Genomic DNA, 26,301 nt, shown 5'->3' on the forward strand with positions numbered 1-26,301 from the left:
ATTCTGAGGAGGACCAGGGGAGGACGGGAAAGGAGACAAGGGGAAGATAGGAGGCTGCTGCTGCGTGAGGGGTGGGGCCTGGCGACTTCCCCCCAGGGGGTGACCAGTGTCTTGTTGGTGGCAGACAGAGGACAACCGTGATGACTTGGAAGATGGAGGAGGTAAGGGATGAAACGGGGTAGGGTGGGGTGGGGCTAGGAGTCGCTGGGTTCTTGCTCACAGGAAGTCTAGGTTCCCCAGGAGGAAGAGGAGAGGGATAGTGAGTGTGGCCCTGATAGGAAGAGTGGAAGATGTGCAAGATGGGGCCTTGTGGGCTACTAGGAGGACAGGATCTTCCAGAGAGCTGAGAGGAGCGACAGGGGTACTAGGCAGGGGAAGGGGCACGACTGGAAGAGACTTGTTTCCAGGGGTCTTTAGACTGGATGGAAGTGGGGGTGGGGGGTGGAGGATTGCTTCTGGTGCCCAGGACCAGGCAAGATGAGGTCTGGGCTAGGGGACCACAGGGCTGGAAGGCAGAAAGATGCAGGAAGTAAAGCCAGGCCCAGAGGGATGGGGCTTCCATACCCTGGAGGGTCGACCCTCAGGGTTCTGGGGGCAGCAGCTGTGGGACCAGATTTTGAACCCTGGCCCCCACCTGACTCCCAGGAAGAAAAGGAAGGAGAGAACATATATGGGGAAGAGGAGGAGGGGGGTAGCCAGGCTCTGCAGGACTGGCCAACACCCAGCCTCATCCTCCAGGCTGGAGAGAAAAGGGGAGATGGGCAGCCCACAGTGAGAGTCCAGAGGACAGGCAGGGAGAATGGCTATGAGGCCTACACCCCAGCCTGCCACACAGTGCCCAGCCCCAGGTGACCTGGCACCACCCTACTTCTGCCAGGACTGCTCTGTCACCTCCCTGAGGGTTGGCATAGGCCTCAGGATCTGCAGGGTTCCAGCTGGGTGCTCCTGGGACTTTTCAAATAAAACTGGCAAGTGCCATCTCATCTGGTTTCTGGAAGTGGTGGGACAGAAGGGAAGGTCACCAACAGCTGTCCCAGGGGTGAGGTGACAGGAGAGGCGGGACACAGGTGGGCAGTTAGGGGGGACCTGCCTCCTCCCAAGGTGGCGGTGCCCCAGGACTGCAGTGGAGGAGCAAGGGACCCAGACACACGGCACATCTCATCTACAGCTGGCTCATCTGCCTTTTATTGCCCCCGACCCCTGCCACCTCAGGCTTTCCATAAAACGACACCATTACCCACAGCCCACTCCCTACGCGGCGGCGTTCAGAGCGGCGAGAAAACCGGGCACTCCCCCTCAGACAGCAGCTGCGATACCTTGGGTGCCAGCGGGGCCGGGTCTGGGTGGGGCAGAGGAGGGGGGGCCTGAGTCTCAGCCCCGCTCCTCGCCTCAGGGTGCCCCACCCTTCCCACCCGCGCGCTACCCCCGGCCTTACCCGCCGGCGCGTCGGGGCGCGGCTGCCCGGGCGCCGGGGCCGCGGGGCCGCCGGGGCGGTGGTCCTCCAGGTGTAGGGTCATGGCGGGCCGCGAGGCCGTGGAGAAGGCGCACTGCATGCACGAGTAGCGGCCGCGCGTATGCTCCCACACGATGCGGCTGGGAGCCGCGTGGCCTGCGGGCAGGCAGGACCCGGTCAGCCCGGGCCTGGGCGAGGGCGGGTCGGACCCTTCCCAGCCTCCCCAGCAGCTCCCGGGAGTGGGTGCGTGGGGCGGGGGGGCGCTGGGCTGGCCGATCCGCTTTTCCCGATCGCTTCCCCAAGTGTCTGGGGGCACTAAACTTGACTTATCCGCGTCCCCTCCTCCCATCCTCTGAACCCATGTGGGGGGGAAGGGCTCCGGATCCGGGCGCAAGTTTTACACGGAAACGCCGGCGCAGATGAAGGAGCAGGGGCGGCAATTTTTAAGGCAAAATCCTGTATTTCGGGGGAGACATTTCTGGGCACCTGGAAAGGGGGTAGGTATCCCCCAGGTCCCCACCGGGCGCAGGAAAGAAATCCCCTCCACCCTCCCTGGTGGTCACCTGCACGCACCTGAAGGCGCGTCAGAGCTGCCCTGGGGTCTTCGCGGGCTGCCGCCTGCACCTGCGGTCAACGGGCGGGTCAAGGTCAGAAGTCAGAGTGAGCCCAGCCCACCCTGAAGGCGGCCCTGATAGCCCACACTCACCTTGGCTCTTTTTCCAGACGGCGGCGCTGGAGGCAGGGGGCCCAGGAGCGGCGGCCAGAAAGGGGCGCAGGCGTGGGGGACTTAGGCCAAAAGGCGCGGGGTTCAGGTAGGGCAGAAAGGGCCCAGTGGGGGCAGGGGCAGGGGTCGTGAACGGCTCGAGCAGCGGGTACGGCAGGCCAGGCGCCGGCGCAGGATCAGATTCCGGGGGGCGCTCGGATGCCGGCGACTCCCTGTCCAGTGCCGGGGGTGGCGGCGGCGGGGCTGGGCTTTGCGCATGCTCGGCGCAAACATGCAGATGCTTGAAGAGAGAGCGGTGCGTGCGGAAGCGCAGCAGGCAGTTCTCACACCTGGGGGGCAGCACAGGGCTGGGCTGGGTCTCCCAGGGGACCCAGGGAGGGGCCTATCCGCGTAACCTGGAGAGCCGCCGCTCCAGGGTGGTCAAGGACCCTGGGGCCAAATAACCTGACTCCCGCATCTGCGGGGGGAGGAGTTTGCCCTAAGCGCCGCCCACAGTGGTCGCGACCCTTCCGGACTTCCCCAGGTCCGAACCCTGGGAAGATGAGGAAGGAAGTCTCAATTTTGACCTAGGTGATCAGTTTTCCTCTTGGGAGGCAGAGGACTGGGCCGAGTCATGCCATCTCTGTTCCCCTTTACACACATACTCCCTCCCAAGCCCCGCCCTCGGGGTCCCTGGGATTGGCTCTAGAGACCAGTCTCTTCTGGGCAGGTAAGGGCAAAGCTGGCCCTAGATCACGCCCTCTTCCTGACTCAACCCCCTCGGAAAAGGAAGGGAGAAAAGCCAGGACCCCGGGTAGTAGCTGTCAAAATCGGTGGTCAGGGGGAGCTGCCTGACCAACAGAGGTCACGGTGGACCAGGTCTCACTTGAAGTAGCGGTTGGGTTTGTAGTGCAGCTTGCCGTGGGCCACCAGTTCCTGCATGTTGGGGAAGGTCTCGGTGCAGCTCAGGGCGGAACAGCGGAAGAGCTTGCCTGGCGGCGCAGGGATGAATGACAGAGGAGTGGAGTGGGGTGGCCAGGACTGGCCCAGAGGCTCGGCCCGCCTCCCACCCTAACCTGCCTCCCCACCATCTACCCTGGCCCTACCTTCCAGGGACTGTGTGGGTGGGCAGTGGGTACGCAGATGCTGTGCCAGGTCTCGAACGCTGGGGAAACTGAGGCAGCAGCCTGGGCTGGAGCATGGTATCTGCTTCCCTGAAGGACGCACAGAAGCAGGGGGAGGGTCACTATACCTTCCTCATCCACGCCGTCCAGGGCGCTGCCTCAGAGGGGCATTTATGGGGCTGCAACTACCCTGCAACTACTAACTATGGTTTCTTACTGGGGCCTTTACCCTCTGCCTCCCCCACCAGGAAGTAGCGGCTGAGTTTCCCTGGCTCCTCGTTGGAGCCACAGACTGCCACGCAATGGGGCTCATTAAGTGGTTATTCCTTCTAGGTGGGCCCCCAGTCTGGAGATACTCAGTAATCTGCACTTCTGTTGTTCCAGGCCTGTGATCCCCCAGAAGGTCCCATCACGTGTCACCTGGTGGTGGGCGTCGTCTGGGAGGTCGCAGGTCCTCACTGGTCTTGGAGACAGTGCTGGTTGGGCCAAGGCTGTGTCCAGGTCCTGGATGGCCACTGTCTGGGGCTGGGGAGGCACCCTGCTGGGTCCCTCCGGTGGGCCCTCCACGTTCCCACACTGGGGGTGTGGGTGCCCGGTCAGGGCCCGGCTCCTCCTCCATGGAAGAGGACTTGGCTATAGCAGCCACAACTGGGGACACCCCCTTGTCGGTCTCACTGGAGCTGGGCTCTGCAGTAGCCGGCATGTCCGGGCTGGGCCCCGAGGGTTCCTCATCCTGGTGGAAGGAAGAGGTGGGGAGAACCCCCTGGGCCCAGGGTCTGCCTGCGCCAGCTAGGGGAACACCTTCACCTCGCCATAACCATTCGGTGTTTCTAAAACAGCGAATGCCCCAGAGACGTCACCCAGTTGGCTCCCATACTAAGGAGAGGCAGTGGGTGAGAGGGTTGAACGTCTGCCTCCAGTGTCCCCGTCCTTCGGAAGAGAGTTGGGAGGTGTGCCAAATGTAGAAGGGGGTACCTTTCCAGGAAGCCCCTATATGATAAGAAGCATGCTCTGATCCTAACTTGGAAAGCTGGGGGGCCCCCCACTACAGGGCAGGGGCGTGGCCCTGAGGGAGTGGGCGTCGCAAAGGCGGGGCTCTGAACAGGACGCGGCTAAGAAGATTCTGGAGGGCCAGAAGTGGCCAAGTGGGTGTTTGAGGACCGAGATATATCTACCAGAGGGGTTCGAGCTGTGCAGGCGAACGGGAGGTGCTGGGACCCCAAACATATAAAGATCAGGGGGCGGTGCCTGAGCTCTGTAGGCGTGGCCCAGTCGAAGCCAGGACCGGAAGTAGGGGGTAGGGTGCTCCCTGAGTGACAGCGGCAGGCGACTGCCCGGATGTGGAGGCGGGGTCGGCTGGAGGCTTAGAAGGCCGCTCCCCGCCAGTCCCTGCTTGTTCGCCGCGTCCGCATCCCCGGTGCCGCGCTCACCATCCTCAGCCTGGTTCAGCCTCTTGTTCCTGCAGCTCCGGCGGCTCCAACTAAGGCTGCGGCGACTCCTTCGGTGGCCGCAGGCTCGCGCTCACGTCGGCGCCATTTTTCGGCTCCTAGCTCTCGCGAGAACGGGGGCGGGGTCCGCGCACAGTGCTCAGCGAGGAGGCGGGGCCTGAGATCCAGGATTCTCTGGAACTGCTATGCCAAGAGGGAGAGGGCAATGGCACCCAACTCCAGTACTCTTGCCTGGAAAATCCCATGGACGGAGGAGCCTGGTGGGCTTCAGTCCACGGGGTCCGGAAGAGTCGGACACGACTGAGCGACTTCACTTTGACTTTTCACCTTCATGCATTGGAGAAGGAAATGGCAACCCACTCGAGTGTTCTTGCCTGGAGAATCCCAGGGACGGCAGAGCCTGGTAGGCTGCTGTCTATGGGGACGCACAGAGTCGGACACTACTGAAGCGACTTAGCAGCAGCAATGCCCAGAATATGTGTACAGAGATCTAGGATTAAAAATTTCCCGGGCCTTTGTGTTCTCCTGTGCAAAATGAGCATCTTCGTTTGCTCCCGTCCCGTCACCATATCTCGAAGGGGGATAAACAGCAGTTCTCAGTTTTGAGAAGGTCATGTTGAGAGGGCTGCTTCTTTGGAGGGAAATTGCCGCGGACGTCAACATTTTCAATGCACTTAGTCCGGAAATTGGAATGGATCTGTTGAGATAGCCAAGGGCGGGAAACAAGTTCACTTTCCGTCCTCAGGACACCCGGAACGTGTGTAGCCTGAAGATGGAGTGGTGTGTGTTTTCAGGATAGGTGGAGAGCCCTGGCGTGAAATGAGTCACCTATCCAACTTACGTTCCTTGAGTGCCTAGTTTGTGCTAGGGTCTGGGGATCCAGAGATGAACAGGACAGGCCAACAGTCCTGCTCTCAGGGGGCACTCGCGTTTTAAAATGGGGAAACAGACAATGAATCAACAAATGCGGGAAATGATCTTATGGTTATATTAAGTGCCATAAAGGAAAAAGGGCTTCCCAGGTGGCGCTAGTGGTAAAGAACCCACCTGTCAATGCTGGAGATGTAAGAGAAGCTGGTTCGATCCCTGGGCCAGGAAGATCCCCTGGAGGAGGAAATGGCAACCCACTCCAGTATTCTTGCTGGGGAGAATCCCATGGACAGGGGAGCCTAACATGCTACAGTCCATGGGGTTGCAAAGAGTCAGTGGTGACTGAGTGGCTGAGCACAATAAAGGGGGGAAAAAAGCCCAGAAGGATGTGATGGTCACAGGCCAGGGAAGTTTCTCTGTGAGATGACTTCTGAGCTGTTGCGTGATTGTCCGGAGGCAGTTATTCAGTGGAAGTTCAGGAGGCCACATCGCTGTGGGAAGAATGAATAGCTGGTTCAAGTGGCCTGAGTTGGGGAGGGACAAGCTTATCTTTTACAAGAAACAATGAAGTGATCAGCTTACTGCTGGAGCCAGGTGGAGGCAGGGAGTGAAGATCAGAACGTAGACATGGTTCAAGAAAGGTCATTCAGGGACCTAGTAAAAGAGAGGTGTGTGGTCTCTATTCTAGCTGATGAATTTTTAGTAGGGGGAGGAACACCATCTGATTGCTGGGTGTCCTTTGGAGGATGTATCATTGTTGGGACAGTAAAGTGGATCTTTGACCTAAGATCTCTGGAATACATTATTTAAGCATTTGAGAGTTCTAGCAAGTATCGGGGAAGACAATGGCACCCCACCCCAGTACTCTTGCCTGGAAGATCCAATGGACGGAGGAGCCTGGTGGGTTGCAGTCCATGGGGTCGGTAAGAGTCGGACACGACTGAGCGACTTCCCTTTCACTTTTCACTTTCATGCACTGGAGAAGGAAATGGCAACCCACTCCAGTATTCTTTCCTGGAGAATCCCAGGGATGGGGGAGCCCGGTGGGCTGCTGTCTATGGGGTCGCACAGAGCCGGACACGACTGAAGCGACTTAGCAGCAGCAGCACACAAGTATTGGCTTTATATACAATGTATTTCCGTCTATGTACATAAGATGTGCACATGAGTGCTTAGTGGCTCAGTCATGTCCAGCTCTTTGCGACCCCATGGACTGTAGCCCGCCAGATGACTCTGACCATGGAATTTTGCAGGCAAGGATGCTAGAGGGGGTTGCCATTTTCTACTCCGTTAATATGTACCTATCTGCTTTTATATGCCAAGAATATCTTTGGGAGGAGACATCAACAAACTGGGGTGGAGGGGGAACGGACAGGAATTTTGCAGTGAGAGGGAAGACAGATTTTTCACACTTTTGGGCTGTCTGAATTAAAAAAATTTTTTTTTTCTTGATTATCATTAATATGGTTAAAAACTCATTAAAAATCCTTTTTAGGAAGGGTGGAGGTGTGTGGGCGTGTGGGTGTGTGCAGGGGAGGTTGGTGCAATCTGGGGAAGGGTGGAGTGAGGTCTCAGAAAGGACAAAGAACCAAGAAAGGGAGAGGAGGGGCCGATTTAAGAAACTTTGTAACAGAGTCAACAGGATGTTGCTGAATAGGTGGGGCTAAGATGACTGAAGTTTGCAGTCTGAAGATGCTATAACCTAGATATGAGATTGGAGAAGGAAATGGCAACCCACTCCAGTGTTCTTGCCTGGAGAATCCCAGGGACGGGGGAGCCTGGTGGGCTGCCGTCTATGGGGTCGGACAGGACTGAAGCGACTTAGCAGCAGCAGCAGCAGATATGAGATGCTGTCTGCTAGATGTCAAAACTACTCTCTTCATCCCCAGTAAATAGCCCTACTTCCTGCAAAAGTGATGGCTATTGCAGTGGGGCCTCAGGGATATACGCCTTATTGGGAAGAGGGGCAGCCTGCATGGTGAGTTCTAAGGCAGAGAAAGGAGACAGAAGCCTTCATTCCCTTTCAACACCAGGAAATGCCCAGCTGATGGTGGTGTGGCTCACACAGTCCTCCCGCAGTCTGTCCCCCAATCTGAGTGTTGCTGAGAGACATGCACAGTGGTAGCCGGGCAGTGGAGGGGCAAAAATCATAGATGGAGGGAACCAGGAACATGCAAGAGCTTGTGAAGTGTGAAAGCAAAAGTCACTCAGTCGTGTCTGACTCTTTGCGACGCCGTGGACTATATAGCCCATCAGCCTCCTCTGTCCATGGGATTTTCTAGGCAATAATACTGGAATGGGTTGCCATTCCCTTCTACAGGGGATCTTCCTGACCCAGGGATCAAACCTGGATCTCCTGCATTGCAAACAGATTCTTTACTGTCTGAGCCACCAGGGAAGCCCCCAACTCAAGAGACAGGTTAAATGTTTGTGTAATGATTGACTAATAACAGGGCTGTTGAGGCATAGTTGCACAACTGGGATTTTTTTTTTTTTTTTCCTCCAGCCACACTCAGTGTTCCAGGTAGGTGTGGATCCTGAAGAAGGCTCTTCTGGCCAGTTTTTCTTCGATACCTATCTCCCATCCTCCAGGTGGGTAGGTGTCTTCCATCTGGATTCCTTCCATCACAGCGTAGATCACTCTGTGTAGTATTTGCCATCAAGGTCTGCTGACCCTTTCATCCTTCTTGGCTTCTCCAGCAACGCCTACACTCTCTCTCTGCACCCCTGTCCCCTGCTCTAGCCCCTGTCCCTTCTCTGGCTCAGTCCTGACCTCACTTATCTGGTTCTATCTCTCCCAGATGGACTGCCCTTTGTGGGGCTGAGCACAGAGCGGGTATTCATTTAGAAAGTCAAAATCCTTAGGCTCAGATGGAAGGATTCACCTGCATGTGTGGGGAGGTTTGAAAAGCTCAGACTCCAGCACTGGTTTTAGGACAGCTGGAAGGGGTGGACAGGTAGCCAGGCTGTCCCTCCTTCACCATAAGTGCAGAAACCCCTCAAATGTCAGAACCAGTCCATACTCCAGGTGAGTGAGAGCTAAGGAAAGAGACATGGGGTGGGGGCAGGGTCCAGGGATGACTCTGAGTGGATTATGGGGGGACATGTGGGACCTGCCTCCTTCCTCAGGGTCCCAGCTGGGTTTGGTATTGGGGAGATGTGTAGATTCAAAAGCTGACAGGGCCCACCAGAACATTTTCTGCAGGAGAGCTGGCATGTAGCTTCTGGAAGCCAGCAAGTGAGACAAGCTCAAGCTTTGTGAGGGATGGGAGTGTATCCAAGTTCAAGACTTGGCTCTGGTATCTTGGGTGAGTGACTAAACCTCCCTGGGCCTCCATTTTTCCATCTGTAAAATGGGGTTGTTTGCTGATCCTACCTCATAAGGTTATGAAAAGGCAGTCCTTGTTGGTGCTCAGTAAATTAATTCATATTCTCACTCGGCAAACATTTATTGCCTCGTTTATGAGAGGAGGGAAGTCAAGCTTGTCAAGGTCCTCCCAAATGTGCTTGGCTCTTTGCCCCGGGACACAGCTCATATCCTACTCACAAGGCAGCTGTGAGGTAGGTCGTGTTAGCCCTGTTTTACACAGGAGGGAACAGGTATGACTTGTGGGAGGCCAGGGTCCAGGGCGGGGGGACAGGAGCTCCAGTGGTGACCCCAGGGCCTGGGTTAGGCTGGGCTGGAGGTCACAGAACTGGACCTTCTGGCCAATGCAGCCGAGGGAAACGAGACCCATGTTGCAGGATCCAGGTGGGCAGGTGGGAGGGCAGGGTCCCAGGTGCCCGCCCCACTCAGATCTTCTCCACATAGTTTCCAGGAAAGAGGCCCTCCTGGCCATGCAGCCGGCCTTTCCACCAGCCTGACGAATCTGTGGGAGAGGAGAAGATATGATCCCATGCCCAGCTTGCCCCAGAAAAAGCCTTCATGCTGGCTCTGTGTGGGCAGAGACTGTCTTCTCTAAGACAGAAAGGGATGGAGCTGCATGTGCATTTGCCTTGTCCTTGGCTCACACTTTCATTTTCTAGACCATCCACTGGTGCTATTCCCTCATCCTTCTTATATAGGTCCCTCCCCATGATCCCCATGGGGGACCCAGAAATAACTCCTAAGATGTTCCCCCACCCACCTGCAGAGGGTGCTGTTGAAGCTCCTCTAGGTGCAACCCAGGGTCAAAGTAGGAGGTGGCCTGGGCCATCCAGACAAGGCCCATTTCCAACTCACAAGGTAGGTCTGTTATTGGCCCTAGTGCTTAACAGGTGGGAAAAATGAGGCTGGGGTATTGGGTGTGATGCAGTGAGGCCAGGCTCCCAGGGTTGCTTAGGAGGTGACCTCCAGACCTTGGAGGTGTCCTTCTGTTTCTGCCCTGGCACACACACCTTCCATAAGGATCTCGATGACCTCGTTCACATTGAAGCTCAGCTCATCCACGTCTTGACCGACATACTGGTACAGTGCCCGGCACCTGGGGCCATGCGTCCGTGGCTGGGGCTTAGGTCGGCCTACACCAGGCACAGGTCGCTGTCCCACACTGCGCTTCCTCTGCATGCTGTGGGCACATGAGGGCACTTGTCACAGCCCCAGACACTCCCCATCCCATTCCTGGGGCTGCCCTCCCACACCACCTACCCAGCCACGCCCTGGTCAGGCACATTGAGGAATTCTGTGTTGTGCTCCGAGGGGGGCCGTGCCCGTGGGCGTCTGCTGGCCCCCAAGGCTGAGGACGGAGGGCCCCGTGGTGGCCTCTGGGATCCCCCTCCAGATGTGATCTCCATGGGCAAGGGGCCCCTTCTGGCAGAGGGAGGCACCCCATTGCGGTCCAGGCCTGCAGCAAGAGTAAGGATGGGAGCATTTGTCAGGGTGATGGTAGCAGGATTAGAGGAGGACTTAGCTCCAAGTTCCCTGAGGGAAGAGGTAGCTACTGTCAACCCTGTATGATAAGGACTGGCCTGGAGGAAGAGACCCTGCGGTAAGAAAGGCATACATAGATTGAGACTGCCAGGGGTAAGATTTTCCCCCACCTACTTCTGTAGCAGGGCTCTTATGGGTGGGTCTTAGAGGGTGAATAGGAGTTCATATGGAATAGGAATTTGAGAGACAGGCAGAGCAAACAGCTCAAGCAAACGCCTGGAGGGAAGACAAAATTTGGTAAATTGGCAAAGTAAGATGCAGTCTGCATGACAGGAGTTTAAGATGGGAGGAGAGAAGAGGTCAGTGGTTAGCTGGGGGTCAGAATCTGATGGGTTTTTGAATACCAAACTAAGCTTAGCCTTTATTCTATGGGAGATTGGGAGCTATAGAGAGTTCTGGACAAAAAAGAAGAGAGTGGTCCACTGTTTGTAAGATCTCGTTGACAGGAGGTCTGTCTTAGGCCTTGGAGCCCACAAGAAGCAAGGAAGACATTTAGTAGCAGGTGTCTCTTCACCTCTTAGGGGCCCGGGAGCTGCCCGGGTAGCAGTCTGGCCTGGCCTTCTAGATTTTCCCTGTGCCATCCCCTTCCGTGTAGGCTCTGAAAGGGAAAGGGGAAAAGATAGGGATTGAGTGTGATTCTTGGCCCCACCCCCAAGTCCGGTTTACTCCGGGCCCCGCCCCCTAACTCACTGGCTCTCTCATCAGGACAGAGCCCCTTAGTTACTGGAATACTGATTGAGTGAGTGAAAGTCGCTCAGTCGTGTCCGACTCTTTGCGGGCCCGAGAAGGCAATGGCACCCCATTCCAGTACTCTTGCCTGGCAAATCCCATGGGCGGAGGAGCCTGGTAGGCTGCAGTCCATGGGGTCGCTAGGAGTCGGACACGACTGAGCGACTTCACTTTCACTTTTCACTTTCATGCATTGGAGAGGGAAATGGCAACCCACTCCAGTATTCTTGCCTGGAGAATCCCAGGGAAGGGGGAGGCTGGTGGGCTGCCGTCTCTGGGGTCGCACAGAGTCGGACACGACTGAAGCGACTTAGCAGCAGCAGCAGCAGCAGCAGACTATACAGTTAATGGAATTCTCCAGGCCAGAATACTGGAGTGGGTAGCCTTTCCCGTCTCCAGGGGATCTTCCCAACCCAGGGATCGAACCCAGGTCTCCCTCATTGCAGAATTCTTTACCAGCTGAGCTATCAGGGAAGCTCCAGTAATTGGCCCCGCCTCTCCAGGACCCACCCCTCATTGGCTTTTGGGCCCGCCCTCTCCAAAGATCTTCCCATTCAGCAACTGACACACGGGTCTACCCTATGGCCACGCCCCTCCATATTTCGCTCACTTATTGGTCACCTCTCTAGCCCTGCCTTCTTCGTGGCCTCTTCTATTACCCACTCTTGACCTCCCTCACTGGCCCCGCCCCACGGTCTTGATTGGTCCCTGTCTCTGATCCCACCCGATACAGCGCCAGCCTCCTGTGCGCCAATCTCCTGGTTCTGCGCAGACTCACTGGAACTTTTGGGCAGTCCGTCACCCACGCTGACTGTGAGGGCCTTGCCGCTAGCCTTGAGCACCGCCACGTCGCCGGAACCACGCGAGAAAGTGACGCTTCGGGTGCCACCTCCGCCCCAGCCCTCCTTCTTCACCCGGAACTGTAGTCTGTGAGGAGAGGAGGAAGCTGTGGTTGTCCCCACCCGCCAAGCAGGGGTCACCTTCTCATCCCATCCTTGCGGACCCGGGCTGAGATGGGAGGGGGCAAGGCAGGGGCGCATTTCGGTCAGTGTGTGAGGCAGGGGAGGGGGCGCTGTGCCAAGCCAAGCCCGAGGGTGGTGCGGGAGGTGGGGGTCGTACGTGTCGCTGAAGGTGAGAGCCAGGGGCCTCCGCACCGCCTCCTCGAAGCGCTTGCACAGGAGGCTGACGAACTCAGTCTTGAAGATACTTTCCAGGAAACTGTCGGCCGCGTCTTCTTGGAGGATGAAGAAGTCATCCTGCCGCGTGCTGGGGGAGGGGCGGGAGGAAAAGCAGGTGAGGCTGGCAGAAGGGCTGATATTTGCAATGCAACAGGGGAGGGGCAAATGAGGGGTGACACAGGTGGGGGCAAACGGGAGAGGTGGCAAGGAACTGGAAAAGGTGGTAATAGAGAAGTCAGGGGAGGGGACCGGTGCTGTTGGCAAATGACCATGAATGCGAGGGCAAGTGAAGGTGACAGATAGGACCAAGAGAAAGTTGCAGGTACAGAAGGTAACATGTTCAGGGTGACAGATGGGATGACAGGAGGGCAGCTGATGATGAAGGGTGCTAGTAGGGGGCCTCACCTGAGACAAACTCCCCGGAGCGCCTGGATCTCCAGCTTCTTCTTCAGGACTTCACGCACCTGGCCTTTCTCAGGCCCCTTCTTCACCTTCTCCCGCCCGATCACATATACGCACTTGGGTGTCAGGATCAAGTCCCTCTTGATGGGCTATGAGGATGCAAGACCAGAGAGGCTGGTGCCAGGAGCCCTGGGTATGGGCAGCCTGGCCTCAGGGCATTAGCCCAGGCAGAGGGGTAGTGCCGGCAGGTCAGGTGAAGGACAGGTCAGGGGAGGGTCCCTCTACATGAAAGTATATGAGTGGCTACTTTTTATAAGAAACAGGAGGTTAAATAAGGTTATGCTGGCTAGAAAGGAGTGTGTGGGCAATGAACAGGTACAGGATAGGTGAAGGTGTGTTTGCTGGGCATGGGTGTCCAGGCCTGATGAGAGTTTACCTGTATATAGGTATATCCGTGCTAGGTGAAGGTGTGTTTAATTGAGAGGCCTGCCTAGACTGCGTGAGAGGATACTTAATGGATAGGTATGTCTTGGATAAGTGAAGGTGGTCCTGTGGTCAGAGCTTCTGAACAAGGTAAGCTTGCAGTTCTGGACAGATGTGTCTGACTTGGTGAGGATATATGTGATGGACAAGTGTGTCTGGGCTATATACAAGGATATATCTGATGGACAGCCGTACCTACATTAGTTGAGCCTATATCCATGGGCAGATGTGTTTGGGCAAGGTGCAGGAGTACCTCTGGTGGGGCATGGGCAGGGTCCCAGACATGGCCGCCTGCTAGTGCCTCACCTTGAAGCGTCGGTCATACTTGTTGACTGAGTCAGCAAAGTCCACACGCTCTCTCTTGCCTAGGAACTGACGCAGCTCCGGCCGCTCCTCCAGCCCCAGGTAGTCCCCAACAAAGTTCCTATTGATGCTGTTGCGTCTCCGCTCCTTCTTGTTCAGCAGGATGTTGGAAGCTGTGGGGGTACAGGGTCGAGGGTGGGGACAGAGGTCATGGTTTGGCTCCCTCAAGCCAATCGGTCCTCAGCCCCAGCTTCCCACCTGCAGCCTCTCACCTTCCTCCCGCATCTCTTCATACTTCCGGACTGCCACATGACGCCGCCAGGCCTTCTGGATGGTGCGGGCAAAGCCATCGAACTTGCGCTCTCGCATCTCCTCTAGAAGGAAGAGCTGGACAAGAAGGAGGGCTGGTGGGTCCTGGCATCTCCCAGAGGAGCACAGTTTCCAGTTTCCTCTGAGTTTCCACCCCACCCATGTGCTTTTGCTGACAGGCACCTGCACACATGCTTTTACATTATGGACAAAAAATTTTGTCTTCTTCCAAATGACCAGACCCAGGAATCCCTCCCAATATGTAGCATAACTTCTGCATTAAATTACAACTGTAGATTTGTCTTGCTGGGTTTAAATCCCAGCTCTGCCACGTACCACCTATGTGGTCTTGCCAGAAATGTTATAACATCATGACTTTTCACCCTTATTAAGCTATGGCCTACCATCCGTGGGAGGTCCATATCCGTTTCAGAGATGTTAGAAATGTGAACCAATGTGCACCTTGGAAAACCAATAAAATACTGTAAATATGAAAATTGGACTGACAGGCCTGTTGATGTGACTAGTGACCATGTGGTTGTACAGTATACAACCTGCACACCCATCCATAGCAGCCCCTGAAAGGAAGCTTTGATAGAAAAGCAGAGAAAATTTGAATTTTAAGAGTCTCCACCCAGAGGGGATATAGAGATTAAATTATTAGAGCAAGTCACCTGGAATAATAACCAGTGACTATATCAGGGAAGGAACCTATGGGATAAAATATTACAAATCTACAGTAATAAAATTAAAAGATGCTTGCTCCTTGAAGGAAAGCTATGACAAATCTAGACAGCATATTAAAAAGCAGAGACATCACTTTTCTGACAAAGGCCTATATAGTCACAGCTATGGTTTTTCCCATAGTCATGTATGGATGTGAGAATTGGACCATAAAGAAGGCTTAGTGCTGGAGAATTGATGCTTTCAAATTATGGTGCTGGAGAAGATTCTTGAGGATCCCTTGGACAGCAAAGAGATCAAGCCAGTCAATCCTAAAGGAAATGAACCCTGAATATTCACTGGAAGTACTGATGCTGAAGCTCAGCCTCCAATACTCTGGCCACCTGCTGCAAAGTGTCATTGGAAAAGACCCTGATGCTGGGAAAGACTGAAGGCAAAAGGAGAAGGTGGCGGCAGAGGATGAGATGGTTAGATAGCATCACTGCCTCAATGCACATGAATTTGAGCAAACTCTGGGAGATAGTGGAGGACAGGGGAGCCTGGCATGCTGTAGTCCATGGGGTTGCAAAGAGTAAGACATTGAACAACAATAGCAACAGTAGTTAAAAAAAAAAAAAGGAGTGTTGATCAAAGAATAGAACCACCTTGGACCATGACAGATGGCTGGAAAACACTCTAGTTCAAATGGAAATTTAGTGACAAAAAGGACAGCATGGTCAACCAGTGACGACGGGAAAATAATTGAAAATTAAGTTGGGCTTTATTTAGAAAAAAATAATTAGCACTTCAGCCAGAGGGTTTTCTCAAATACACAAATACCACATCACTGCTGAAAACCTGCCATTTTGATGACAATGATGGCTAATGTCTCCTAGAAACCCCAGACTTTCCTGGCAGGACTAAAAGAATTCTGCCAGTACTTGGTTCCAAGCTCACTTTAAAAATACATATCTTGGAGGGCTTGTAGATCTGTGAGTGTGCAGTATTTCCTGCCATGTCAGTAAACAAGGATTTCAGTTATCAGTGATTCTGGCCATCCAAATGTGAATACCTGAGCCCTAAGGGCACTCAGGAAGAAGAATACCTGTGTGACCTGAGAGCCATCATGTTGTAGCCATTCCCTGCAGTGAGCACTGAGGGACTCTGGATATTGAAAGCACTGGATATTGGTCCCAGATAGCTGAGATGCGTATGAGAGGAGTGATTTCAGTGAGCCCAGACTCTGGCATCTTCCCATACATACAAAAGCGCTAAATTCCTTCACCAGTGTCTGGTTTTCTTTAATTCACAAATAACTTTTGAGGTTCAGACTACCTGCCCTTTGTTGCACACTTCTATGTAACCTGACCCCTCCCCCTAACTCCTTGGAGCAGTTCTCTCAGGGTCACTTGAGATTCTGTCCCCCAGGCTTAAGTCCTAAAAATTCCCACCAAATAAAACATAACTCTCAACTTTTTGGCTGTGATTATTAAGTCAACCGTGTTTATAACTGATCATAAAAAGTGGGTCTTCTTTCTCACCAGAGAGAAGAAACAACATCATCTCAGGCCGACAGGTTGCAGGCGATTGAGGGGTATTTTGTTGTTCAGTCGCTAAGTCCTGTCTGACGCTTTGTGACCCCATGGACTGCAGCACACCAGGCTCCTCTGTCCTCCACTGTCTCCCAGAAAGTGCTCAAATTCATGCCTATCTAAGCATCTCATCCCATGTCGTCCCCTCTTCCTCCTGCCCTCAATCTTTTCCAGCATCAGGGTCTTTTCCAAGGAGTGGTATTTACATATTCTTTTGTTTCTCAGACCAGTACTCTGTGGATCCAGGAGTTTGTGTGCAAATCTTGTGCAAGTAATGCCTGTATAGGGTGTCTGGAGGGCACATACATGCATTCTGTGGTTTGCTGAGGGAATGGCAGTCTGAGTGAAGGGAGACCAGCCATGCAGAACTAGGGGCAGACCAGTCAACCAGGACAAGTGTCTTCCAACCTTGTTATTTCTGCCCAGGGGAGAGGGTTTGGTTTCAGCTTGGGAAATCTTTCTTTCTCCACAGTATTAAAGGCATCTCTTTTCATGCTGCTAAGGGCAGGGGTGGGTGTGCTCAAGGTGGATGACACATACACCCCAGATCTGAGCTTGACCTGGTGTAGTGCATTGAATAGCATTCTCCCCGAACTTATGTGCACTTGGCGGGAACTTGTGAATGTGATTTTACGTGGAAAGAAGGTCTTTGCAGAGGTAATCAAGTTAACATGCAGCAGCAACAGCAGACTGGAGTAGGGTGAATCTAAAATCCAATCTAACTGGTGTTCTTCTAAGGAGGGACTTCCCTGGTGGTCCAGTGGTTAAGAATCCACGCTTCCAATGCAAGGGATGTGGGTTTGATCCCTGGCCAGGGACTATGATCCCACATGCTCCACAGTGTGTCAAAAAATAAAAAAGAGGGAAATTTGGACCCAGATACACAGAGAAGAAGGCCATGTGATGCCAGAGGCAGAGACTATACACCAACAATATAAGTATGATATATCTGTATACCAAGGAATGGCGAGGATTGCTGACAACCACCAGAATTTAGGGAGAAGCAAAGAAAGATTCTTCCCTGGCACTTTCACAGGGCTCATAGCCCTTGATTTTGAATTTCTAGCTTCAGAAATGGGCTTCCCAAGTGGCTCAAAGGTAAAGAATCTGCCTGCAATGCAGAAGACTCGGCTTTGATCCCTAGGTTGGGAAGATCCCCTGGAGGAGGAAATGGCAACCCACTCCGGTATTTGTGCCTGGAGAATCCCATGGACAAAGGAGCCTGGTGGGCTACAGTCCATGGGGTCACAAAGAGTTGGACATGACTGAGCATAAGCACAAGCCTCCAGAAACGTGAGAAAATAAATTTTTACTAGGTTTAAGCCAGCCAGTTTGTGGTACTCTCTTACAGCATCCCTGGGAAGCTTGGGATAATGGGTCGCCAATAGATGTATAAAACATTTGAGGCATTTTGAATTCATGATTACAAGAAACAAGACCCAGCTCTAAATAAGTGCATCTGTAGTTGGGAAAGCTCAAACTCCATTAATTAACTTAATTCTTTGATCAATTTTTGAGAAACCACAGTTAAACTGTTTCCATTTTACTAAAATTATTTTCATTAGGATTAGTTTGTTTGTTTTGGTTTTTTCCTGTGCAAATTTTTAGTCTGTTTTTGTTCCTTATGAGACTTTCCACCAGGGACCTCCCCAGTGGTCCAGTGGTTAAGAGTCTACCTGCCAATGCAGGGGGTGTGGGTTTGATCCCTGGTTGGAGAACTAGGATCCGACATGCTGCAGCGTGGGGCCAAAAATTAAATAAACTAAAGTTTAAAAACTTTCCCACCAAGCTTTTACCTTTATGAGCTTCATTATTTCCAGCTAGTTCACCTTTCCCCCCTCAAAAGGTGCAGAGCGCAATTTTGGTCAAAATTTGATTTTACCTTCTGTTGTCTTAGCCAGTGCTAGCATTCTTTTTATACTGCAGCCATGAAGTTAAAAGACACTTGCTCCTTGGAAGAAAAGCTATGACAAACTTAGACAGCATATTGAAAATCAGAGCTATTACTTTGCTGCAAAAGTCCATATAGTCAAGGCTATGGTTCTTCCAGGAGTCATGTACGGATGTGAGAGTTGGACCATAAAGAAGGCTGAGCACTAAAGAACTTTCGAACTGTGGTGCTGGAGAAGACTCTTGAGAGTCTCTTGGACAGCAAGGAGATCCAACCAGTCAATCCTAAAGGAAATCAGTCCTGGGTGTTCATTGGAAAGACTGATGTTGAAGCTGAAACTCCAATACTTTGGCCACCTGATGGGAAGACCTGACTCATTGGAAACAACCCTGATGCTGGGAAAGATTGAAGGCAGGAGGAGAAGGGGATGCCAGAGGATGAGATATTGGATGGCATCACTGATTCTATGGACATGAGTCTGAGCAAACAAACTCTGGGAGTTGGTGATGGCAAGAAGGCCTGGTGTGCTGCAGTTCATGGGGTCACAAAGAATTGGATGCAACTGAACTGAACTGAGCATTCTTTGGTCTTTCTGTGTGTGTGTGTGTCAATTTTTATCTTTTCCTTTCAGAGTCATATATTCCAATTTGCCCGTAACCAGCAAGATGGATTCTCTTTCTCTCTCTCGCCCTCTCATTTTCCTCTTTTTTTCTAGCCCTCCCTCTCTCTTCTCTTTCTTATGTATTAACACTTAAATTCTTCCAAGTGCAGTTTTAGCCTCAGACAGTTTTGGTTTGTACTGTTTACTGGAGTGGGTAGCCATTCCCTTCGACCCAGGGATCAAAGCCAGGTCTCACTGCTTTGTAGGCAGATTCCTTACCATCTGGGCCACCAGAGCAGCCCAAGTTTCTATCACTAACAACATCTATTTTGAATGTGATTCTACACTGTTTTTATTCTTTGGAGCAAAGTACATCCATAGTGAAAAGCTCTAGGAGGAAGATGCCAACATATCCGGGGGATGAAGAATCTGGACCGTCCATGAAAGACTGTTGTTGTAGCTATGGAATCTCTAGAGCCTCCACCCCACTGTGTTATGTTCTTGCTTTGCTGAGAGAACAGTTACTTGTAAGTTACAGTAACATTAAGGGAATCATGCAGACAATCCCCTGGTTGTATTCATAAAGTCCTTGGGAGGCTATGGAGCAGGTGACATGATTATGCACGTGATGGGCACCCAGCTGGGCCTGGCCCATACCCCCAGCACACCTTGCCCCCGTGCTCCAGCTTCTCTGGAACCTAAGATTCCTTTGGAAGTCTGGTGAACCAGCCCAGTTCACTGAGATGGGCATCCCTCTGTGTACTTTCCAGTCCTCGCACCAAAGCAGGTGGCCGGACAGGCCCTTAGGGGCTTCTTCACCTTGCTTTCTTTTTGTTATTCTTGTCACTGTTGCTTTTTAAAAAACTTGCCCCCTCCCAGCTTTATTGAGCTATAACTGACATACAGCACTGTATAAGTTTACAGTGTACACATATATGTTGATCTGATATACATATTATGTTGCAAAATGATTACCACTATAGGTTAGCTAACGCTTCTGTCCTGTCACATAATTACCACATAATTATCATGTCTTTCTTGTGGCAAGACAATTGAAGATCTACTCCCTAAGCAAATTTCCAGTATTTAATGTGCTGTGCTTAGTCACTCAGTCATGTCCAACTCTGCGATGCCATGGACTATAGCCTGCCTGGCTCCTCTGTCCCTGGGGATTCTCCAGGCAAGAATACTGGAGTGGGTTGCTATGACGTCTTCCAGGGGATCTTCCCAATCCAGGGATCGAACCTAGGTCTCACATTGCAGGCAGATTCTTTACCATCTGAGCCACCAGGGAAGCCCCCTGTATATAATACAGCCAGCCTTAATCACCACACTGCCCTGTACATTAGATCCCTAGAACTTAACTGTCATTGTTGCTTTTGCTCTTGAAAGTAGAGGCAGCATAAAGTTTGGGGTGCTTCCAGCCTTTGATAAAAGGCTAGAAACTGATGACAGTGTGCTAGAAGGATTATTTCTATATTGGAGGGTGTGAAATGAGGTTTGTTTTATAACAAGAAAATTGCCACTTTGGGACTTCCCTGGCAGGCCAGTGGTTAAGAATCTGCACTTCCATTGCAGGGTGCATGGGTTCGATCCCTGATCAGGGCACTAAGATTCTGCATGCTGTGCAGTGTAGCCAAAGAATACATAAAAATAAACTAAGAAAATTGCCACTTTGACCTGAATCTCTGGTCCAGGTACTCATGAATGAAGGAATGAAATAAGAAAAGAGAGAGAAAACAGGACAAGAGGAAGGAAGGCAAAGGAAGGAATGAAGATGATAGATGGGGATGGAGGAAAGAACAAAGAAAGGAAAGGACAAAAAGACATTCTGGTCCCTTCCAAGGGGCTACCACCGCAGGTGGATATGTGTTTCTCTAGCAGCTTCCTGGCCCCAAGGACCCTCTAGCTAATTTTTTTTTTTTTTTTTGCCATGCCCAATGGCATGAAGGATCCTAGTTACTCCACTAGGGATCAAACCTGCACCCGCTGCATTGGAAGCTCAGCGTCTTAACCACTGAACCACCAGGGAAGTCCCACTAATTTAGTTTTCCTGAGCACTGTGCCTCGGACTTCCCATTTTGTTTAATTCTCACGTTGATCCTGCAGGGTGACTAGGACTCTCCGCAATTTCCAAATGGAGAAACCGAGGCTTGAGGGTGGCGGGGAGGAAACGTGCCCACGGCCATCCAGGCGCCTGAAGAACAGGACCATGCAAGTGATGCTGGTGTCTGTCTCTCCCACACACTTACGGACTCAGGGTTCTTAACGAAGACCTTGGTGCTCCCCATCTGGTACTGGTCCGGCTCCATGTTGACTGCCCGCAGCAAGTGCTGGACCCCCTGACGCTCATCCCCGCGCCAATACGGCCACGTCTCGGGGGTCAGAATGGCGTACCTGAAGCCAGGGCGGGGGAGAGTCTGAGCGGCTGGTGGGGCTGCGGGGAGGGTGGGCGGAGCGACTGGAGAGGGCAGGGGGCGGGGCAGTTGGTGGGGGCGGGGCGGGGCCGGCGGGAGGTGGGTGAGTGTGGCAGGGATGCCTTACCTCTGCAGGAATTTGGCGAACTGGCGGCGGTAGGCGAAGCCCGCGCGGCGCACCCTGATGTTCTCCTTCAGGCCCAGGTACTCCACCTGGTGCTTGACCCTGGGGAGAGGGCAGCCTGAGTCCCCTGGTGGCGGCCTCACCGCTCCGGGACTGTCTGGATTCATGCTGGGAGCAGTTTAGGGGGTGAGTTCTGAGGTCTAGGGAGGGGGTTCAGTGCTGGTCCAGGGGTCCACTTTGGAGTTAGTTCTGTCACTGGGGGCCTGGGTTCTAGGGGGAGGGGTCGGTGTTTGCTGAGTGGTCAGTTTTAGGAACAATTCTAGGGGTGGGTTCTGGGGTCTGGGGAATGAGGGGGACTGTATTATTAGTTCCACGGACAGTCTGGGATCCTCCCTGGGGACCTCGGTCAGTGCTAGGTGTAACCCCGGGGCCCTGAGGGGTTTTGCGCTGGTCCTAGGGGTTAGCCTGGATGAGACCTGTGATGGATTCCATGACCCTGGGTGGCTGGGGAGGTTTGCGAGGGAGGGTCAGTCTCGGGGACAGGCAGTGTGGACTGGCTGAGATGGGCCGGGGCGGGGGGCGGCGTCACCTGTTCTCCTCCCAGTCGCGGGGCCTCTTGGTCTCATTGGGCTTGATGCACCGGATGTAGTGGGGCGTGCATCTCTTCAGCGTGGACACCAAGTCATTCGCTTGTTTCTAAGGTGGGGAGAGAAGATGGGGATGGGGGCACGGATGGGACCCTCTGGCCCCTCTGTCTTCGCATTCTGAATACAGCCCCAAGAGACCCAGACATGCTGCATGGGAACGTGGGCGTGGCACCTGATTGACCCAGGCATCCCTGGTCCCCATGTGGCTCTGTTACCACGTACCATATGGGGTTCATATCCTGTGTGTGTACCTGATCCTTGAACCCCAAACCAGGAGCTCTCATGTCTGCCGCACTCGCTGCTTAGCCAGGCGCAGAGTAAGTGCTCAGCGAAGGTTTGTTGATGGAATAGCTGAGCACGTGGGAGCACACACTTCCTGGTTATTTCTGCCTGTCCTTTGGGGCACAGATGTTTTAAAAGCAGAGAATCACACGTGTGTGCCTGAGAGGTAGTCCTGCAGAGAAGACTAGAAAGGACATCGTTCCAAGGGGGAAGACTGGAGGATTGGTAGAAGAGACCCTGGCGTGGATCACAGTTCTGGTCTGCGATCCGGATCAGTGACTGCACCTCTCTGAGCCTTGGCCTCCCATCTGCCAGGTGGGACTAATCTCCTGTCTGTAAAGTGTCTCGTGTTTGCTGCCAGCACTGAGAAGTGCCCAATATACTGTTATTAAAATATTATTATGATGGTACACCCGTGTTCATAAAAGCACTCTTCACAATAGCCAAAAGGCAAAAACAGCCCAAGTGTCCATCAGTGGAGGAATGGATGAGAAAATATCCATTACATCCACGGTATATTATTCAGCCTTAAAAAGGGAGGAAATTCTGACACATGCATGAACCTTGAAGATATTATGCTCAGTGAAACAAACCGGCCACATAAGTGTCCAATTCCACTTATAGGAAGTCCCCAGAAGAGTTACACCCATAGAGACAGAAAGCAGGATGGCAGGTGCCAGGGGCTGGGGAAGAGGATGGGGAGTTAGAGACTAATGGGGACAAAGTTTCAGTTTGGGAAGGGGAGAAAGTTCTGGAGATCGATGGTGGGGATGTTTGCACAACAATGTGAATGTCCTTCATGCCGCTGAGATGTACACTTAAAAATGGTTAAGGCTGAGACGGTAAAGAATCCTCCTGACAATGTAGGAGGTATGTGTTCAATCCCTGGGTCAGGAAGATCGCCTGGAGAAGGGAATGGTGACCCACTCCAGTATTCTTGCCTGGAGAAGAACCCCATGGACAGGGGAGCCTGGCTGGTGACAGTCCATGGGATCCCAAAGAATTGAACACAACTGAGCGACTAACCCTTTCACTTTATGTATATTTTACCATAATGAATAAGAAAGTGACAAATGACCAAAAGACCAAAAAAAAAAAAAAATCATTAGGATGATGGCTCATGTCTGGATTTAGGGGGTTAGGAGGACATTAAGGAAGCTGGTCCAAGCTCCCCAACCCCAGCACTGGAAGAAGCCCTTGTTGACTAGAAGATGCCAGAGGGAGGGGCAGAGGCTCTGCGATGGGGAGAGATGGACATAGGAACGACAGAACTGGACCTTTCCCTCCCCGTGCCCACCTTGATCTTGGAACCGGCGGTGCTGGGGCGGCCCTTCTTTTCCACATCCAGCTTCTCGGGAAAAAGCATCCGGAGGAAGGCCCTGGGAGGGGGGAAGAGAAGGAGTTTGGAGGTGCAGGTGAACCTTGGGTGTCCTCCTGGAGGTGGGGCTGTTGAGGTGTCTGGGACCCGGAGATCACGCTGTACGCATGTGGTTCTCCCTGAAGGTTGGTGGGTGTGATGATGAGAACCAGAGGGTGGGTTTCATCCTCTTGGTTCCTTGATTTATTTGTACTGTTACTTTTTTTCTCCGTGACTGTCCATGACTTGGGTAGCAAGTAAAAGGAAACAGTTCGACTTAACTGATGTGGCATCTCTGGCATCACAGGTAGGTCCCCTTGGAGGAACCGTCTTACAGGCAGAGGCTTGCACACGCGTGCAGGGAAATACAGACAAGGACCTTGCTGCTGCAGCCCCGTGGGTGATAGCCACAGATGGGCACAACCTCAGTGTCCATCAACAGGGGATTGGTTAAATTCACTTTGGTGAACCTGAGCAGGACCTTTGAGGGGAACTTCCCAAAGACAGACAATTTCTCCTCCTTCCCATGTCCCCTGCCTATTTTCTGTTGGAAAGCTTTAGCCTCCTAGGCCTTCTCTGAAATCCGAAGGCAAATTTAATCAGAAAGGTGAGAAAATACAGAAACAAAGGAACACAGTCAAGCAGGACAAAATAATGATAGTTTAGCTGTAAAAGAAAGTTAAGGACTTTCAATTCTTCTTCATTGGGTATAGAGGGCTTCCTTGGTGGCTCATTGGTAAAGAATCCTCCTGCCAAAGCAGGAGATGAGGGTTCAAGGGTTCAATCTCTGGAATGGGAAGATTCCCTGGAGAGAGAAAAATGACAACCCACTCCAATATTCTTGCCTGGGAAATCCCATGAACAGAGGAGGCTCAGGGGTTACAGTTCCATGGGGCCGCAAAGAGTTGGACACGACTTGGCGACTAACAACAAAGGGCTATAGATAATATCCTGAGCCATATCCTTAAGCTGTTTTGCAGATACTAAAACCCCTGCCAGGTAGGAGTTAAATAAATTCTGACCACCAGCGTGTAGACCCCAGACCAGCTGGAACCAGGCTGATGATTAAGATTCCTAAAACATCACCCTGTTACCTCACCATCAACTGATCAGAAAATTGTGAAAGGATCACACCCTGTGACCCTTTCTCTCACACTATCTGTAAAGATCCTTCCCTGAAAGCCCTCGGGGAGTTTGGGGTCTTTTGAGTAGAGCTACCTGTTCTTGCTTGGACCTGCAATTAATGCTGTACTTTCTATCACCGCCTCCTAGTGTTGGGAGGTTGACTTTGCAGTGAGCCAGGTGGGCAGGCCTGAGTTTGGTTGGGCAACATTGTTATGTTCATTGTTACATTGCTCTTTGATGAGATCTTCTCCCATCGCTATAATCTAGAATGAGTGGACTGCTTAGTAGATGCAGACTGTGTCTTTGCACACGTGCGTGCTCAGTCATGTCCAACTCTTTGCGACCCTATGGACCAGGCTCCTCTGTCCATGGGATTCTCCAGGCAAGAATACTGGAGGGGGTTGCCATTTCCTCCTTCAGGGGATCTTCTCCCCCCCCCGCCCCCCGACCCAGGGATCGAACGCCTGCATCTCCTGCATTGCAGGCGGGTTCCTTTACTGCTGGAGCCACTAGGGAAGCCCACACAAGTGATAGGAATGGGGATTTGACTGCAGTTTTGCATGAGGGATCTTTGTGGGTAATGCACATGTTTCAAATTGGATTGTGGTGACGGCTGTACAATTCTGTACATTTATTAAAAATCATTTCTAAAAATGGATGCATTTAATGGTATGCAATTTATATCTGAATCGGGCCATTTAAAAATAAGTATATGTGTAGATTCAGTTTTATTGCATGTGGAATAATATTGGACAGTGTTGCTCTAAATCAGTGGCTCCTAAACTCGAATGTACACATGGCTCCTGGGATCTTGTTAAAATGCAGACTCTGAGTCATTCAGTTTACTGTGGAGCCTGAGATTCTCTTTGTATCAGAAGATGCTCATGTTACCATTCTAGAAACCACAATATCAGCACTTTACCAACCACTGTCTTAGAACATTCACCCTGTGCTATATTCCATTTGCTTTCAAATTGTGGTGCTGGAGAAGTCTCCTGAGAGTTCCTTGGACTGCAAGGAGATAAACCAGTCAATCCTAAAGAAAATCAACCCTAAGCATTCACTAGAAGGACTGATCCTGAAGCTGAAGCTCTAATACTTCGGCCACTTGATGCAAAGAGCTGACTCATTGGAAGATACCCTGATGCTGGGAAAGATTGAGGGCAGGAGAAGGGGGTGGCAGAGGATGAGATGGGTGGATAGCACCGACTCAATGGACGTGGATTTGAACAAACTCCAGAAGACAGTGAATGACAGCCTGGCATGCTGCAGTTCATGGGGTCATGAAGAATCGGAAGTGACTGAGCCACTGAACAATAAAATTCACAAGAAACAGGTGCCCCCACAAACTCTATGGAGTGATGGGAGCTCTGGGGAAGGTGAGGTGGTCCCTGGGCCTCCCCCATCCCCACGGGGAGTTGCCCAGAGACCTCCACGCCTCAGACCACTCACTGCTCACTGGTCTGCATCAACTCTATGAGGTCAGAGAAGAGGACATCACGGTTCCTCTCGCAGAAGCCGCTGACATCATAGGAGACCTGGAGGAAGGTGGCATGGGGGGTAGTGAGAATCTGAAGTGATGGATGGGGGATCCCATGGGGGCCCGCTCTGGGGTGAGATGACTGGGCAATGTCTATGGTTCATATTAGGCAGTCGGGAGCAGCATGGACCTGGTTGGGGGGGAGCCTGGA

General features: G+C 52.5%; 2 protein-coding genes and 1 long non-coding RNA gene across 5 annotated transcripts in view; 1 reads left to right on the plus strand and 2 right to left on the minus strand.

Moving 5' to 3' along the window:
• Positions 1-1,163: 1,163 nt before the first annotated feature.
• Positions 1,164-4,837, minus strand: ZNF414 (zinc finger protein 414). 3 transcript variants are annotated; one of them, XM_027969756.2, is made up of 8 exons: positions 4,711-4,837; positions 3,701-4,013; positions 3,263-3,370; positions 3,043-3,148; positions 2,160-2,506; positions 2,027-2,077; positions 1,436-1,609; positions 1,164-1,339 (listed from the first exon to the last, which is right to left on the minus strand). In XM_027969756.2, exons 1-8 carry the CDS (start codon positions 4,711-4,713, stop codon positions 1,266-1,268), a joined length of 1,176 nt encoding a protein of 391 aa, XP_027825557.1. In that variant the 5' UTR covers positions 4,714-4,837; the 3' UTR covers positions 1,164-1,265. The 3 variants fall into 3 exon arrangements, with proteins under 3 accessions (XP_027825557.1, XP_027825558.1, XP_027825559.1); XM_027969757.2 differs by having other exon boundaries at positions 3,701-4,837; XM_027969758.2 differs by lacking the exons at positions 1,164-1,339; positions 1,436-1,609 and having other exon boundaries at positions 1,894-2,077.
• Positions 4,838-4,900: 63 nt separating this feature from the next.
• On the plus strand, positions 4,901-16,046 carry LOC121819605 (uncharacterized). Its single transcript, XR_006059865.2, has 3 exons — positions 4,901-5,131; positions 8,105-8,190; positions 11,970-16,046. It is a non-coding gene; the product is annotated as an uncharacterized LOC121819605 (long non-coding RNA).
• MYO1F (myosin IF) overlaps positions 9,029-26,301 on the minus strand; it is a 36,919-nt gene continuing 19,646 nt past the window's right edge. The window contains exons 15-28 of the mRNA XM_027969759.2: positions 26,063-26,148; positions 23,426-23,507; positions 21,789-21,895; positions 21,203-21,301; positions 20,911-21,055; positions 13,875-13,989; positions 13,606-13,775; positions 12,820-12,965; positions 12,356-12,502; positions 12,015-12,163; positions 11,022-11,105; positions 10,226-10,421; positions 9,976-10,145; positions 9,029-9,467 (exon numbers count right to left, since the gene is read on the minus strand). Of these exons, the coding sequence (XP_027825560.1) occupies positions 9,391-9,467; positions 9,976-10,145; positions 10,226-10,421; positions 11,022-11,105; positions 12,015-12,163; positions 12,356-12,502; positions 12,820-12,965; positions 13,606-13,775; positions 13,875-13,989; positions 20,911-21,055; positions 21,203-21,301; positions 21,789-21,895; positions 23,426-23,507; positions 26,063-26,148 (1,773 nt within the window). The 3' untranslated portion in view covers positions 9,029-9,390. The remainder of the gene's footprint in view (positions 9,468-9,975; positions 10,146-10,225; positions 10,422-11,021; positions 11,106-12,014; positions 12,164-12,355; positions 12,503-12,819; positions 12,966-13,605; positions 13,776-13,874; positions 13,990-20,910; positions 21,056-21,202; positions 21,302-21,788; positions 21,896-23,425; positions 23,508-26,062; positions 26,149-26,301) is intronic.

The sequence above is a fragment of the Ovis aries genome, chromosome 5 (genome assembly GCF_016772045.2).
Source record: "Ovis aries strain OAR_USU_Benz2616 breed Rambouillet chromosome 5, ARS-UI_Ramb_v3.0, whole genome shotgun sequence".
Classification (NCBI taxonomy): domain Eukaryota; kingdom Metazoa; phylum Chordata; class Mammalia; order Artiodactyla; family Bovidae; genus Ovis; species Ovis aries.

What these genes read in the sequence shown, in the direction of transcription:
- ZNF414 (XM_027969756.2), bottom strand. An exon ending in ACCCACACAGTCCCTGGAAG is followed by an intron (nt 3,149 to 3,262) that starts GTAGGGCCAGGG and finishes CTGCGCCGCCAG; the next exon opens with GCAAGCTCTTCCGCTGTTCC. An exon ending in CGTCTGGAAAAAGAGCCAAG is followed by an intron (nt 2,078 to 2,159) that starts GTGAGTGTGGGC and finishes CGTTGACCGCAG; the next exon opens with GTGCAGGCGGCAGCCCGCGA.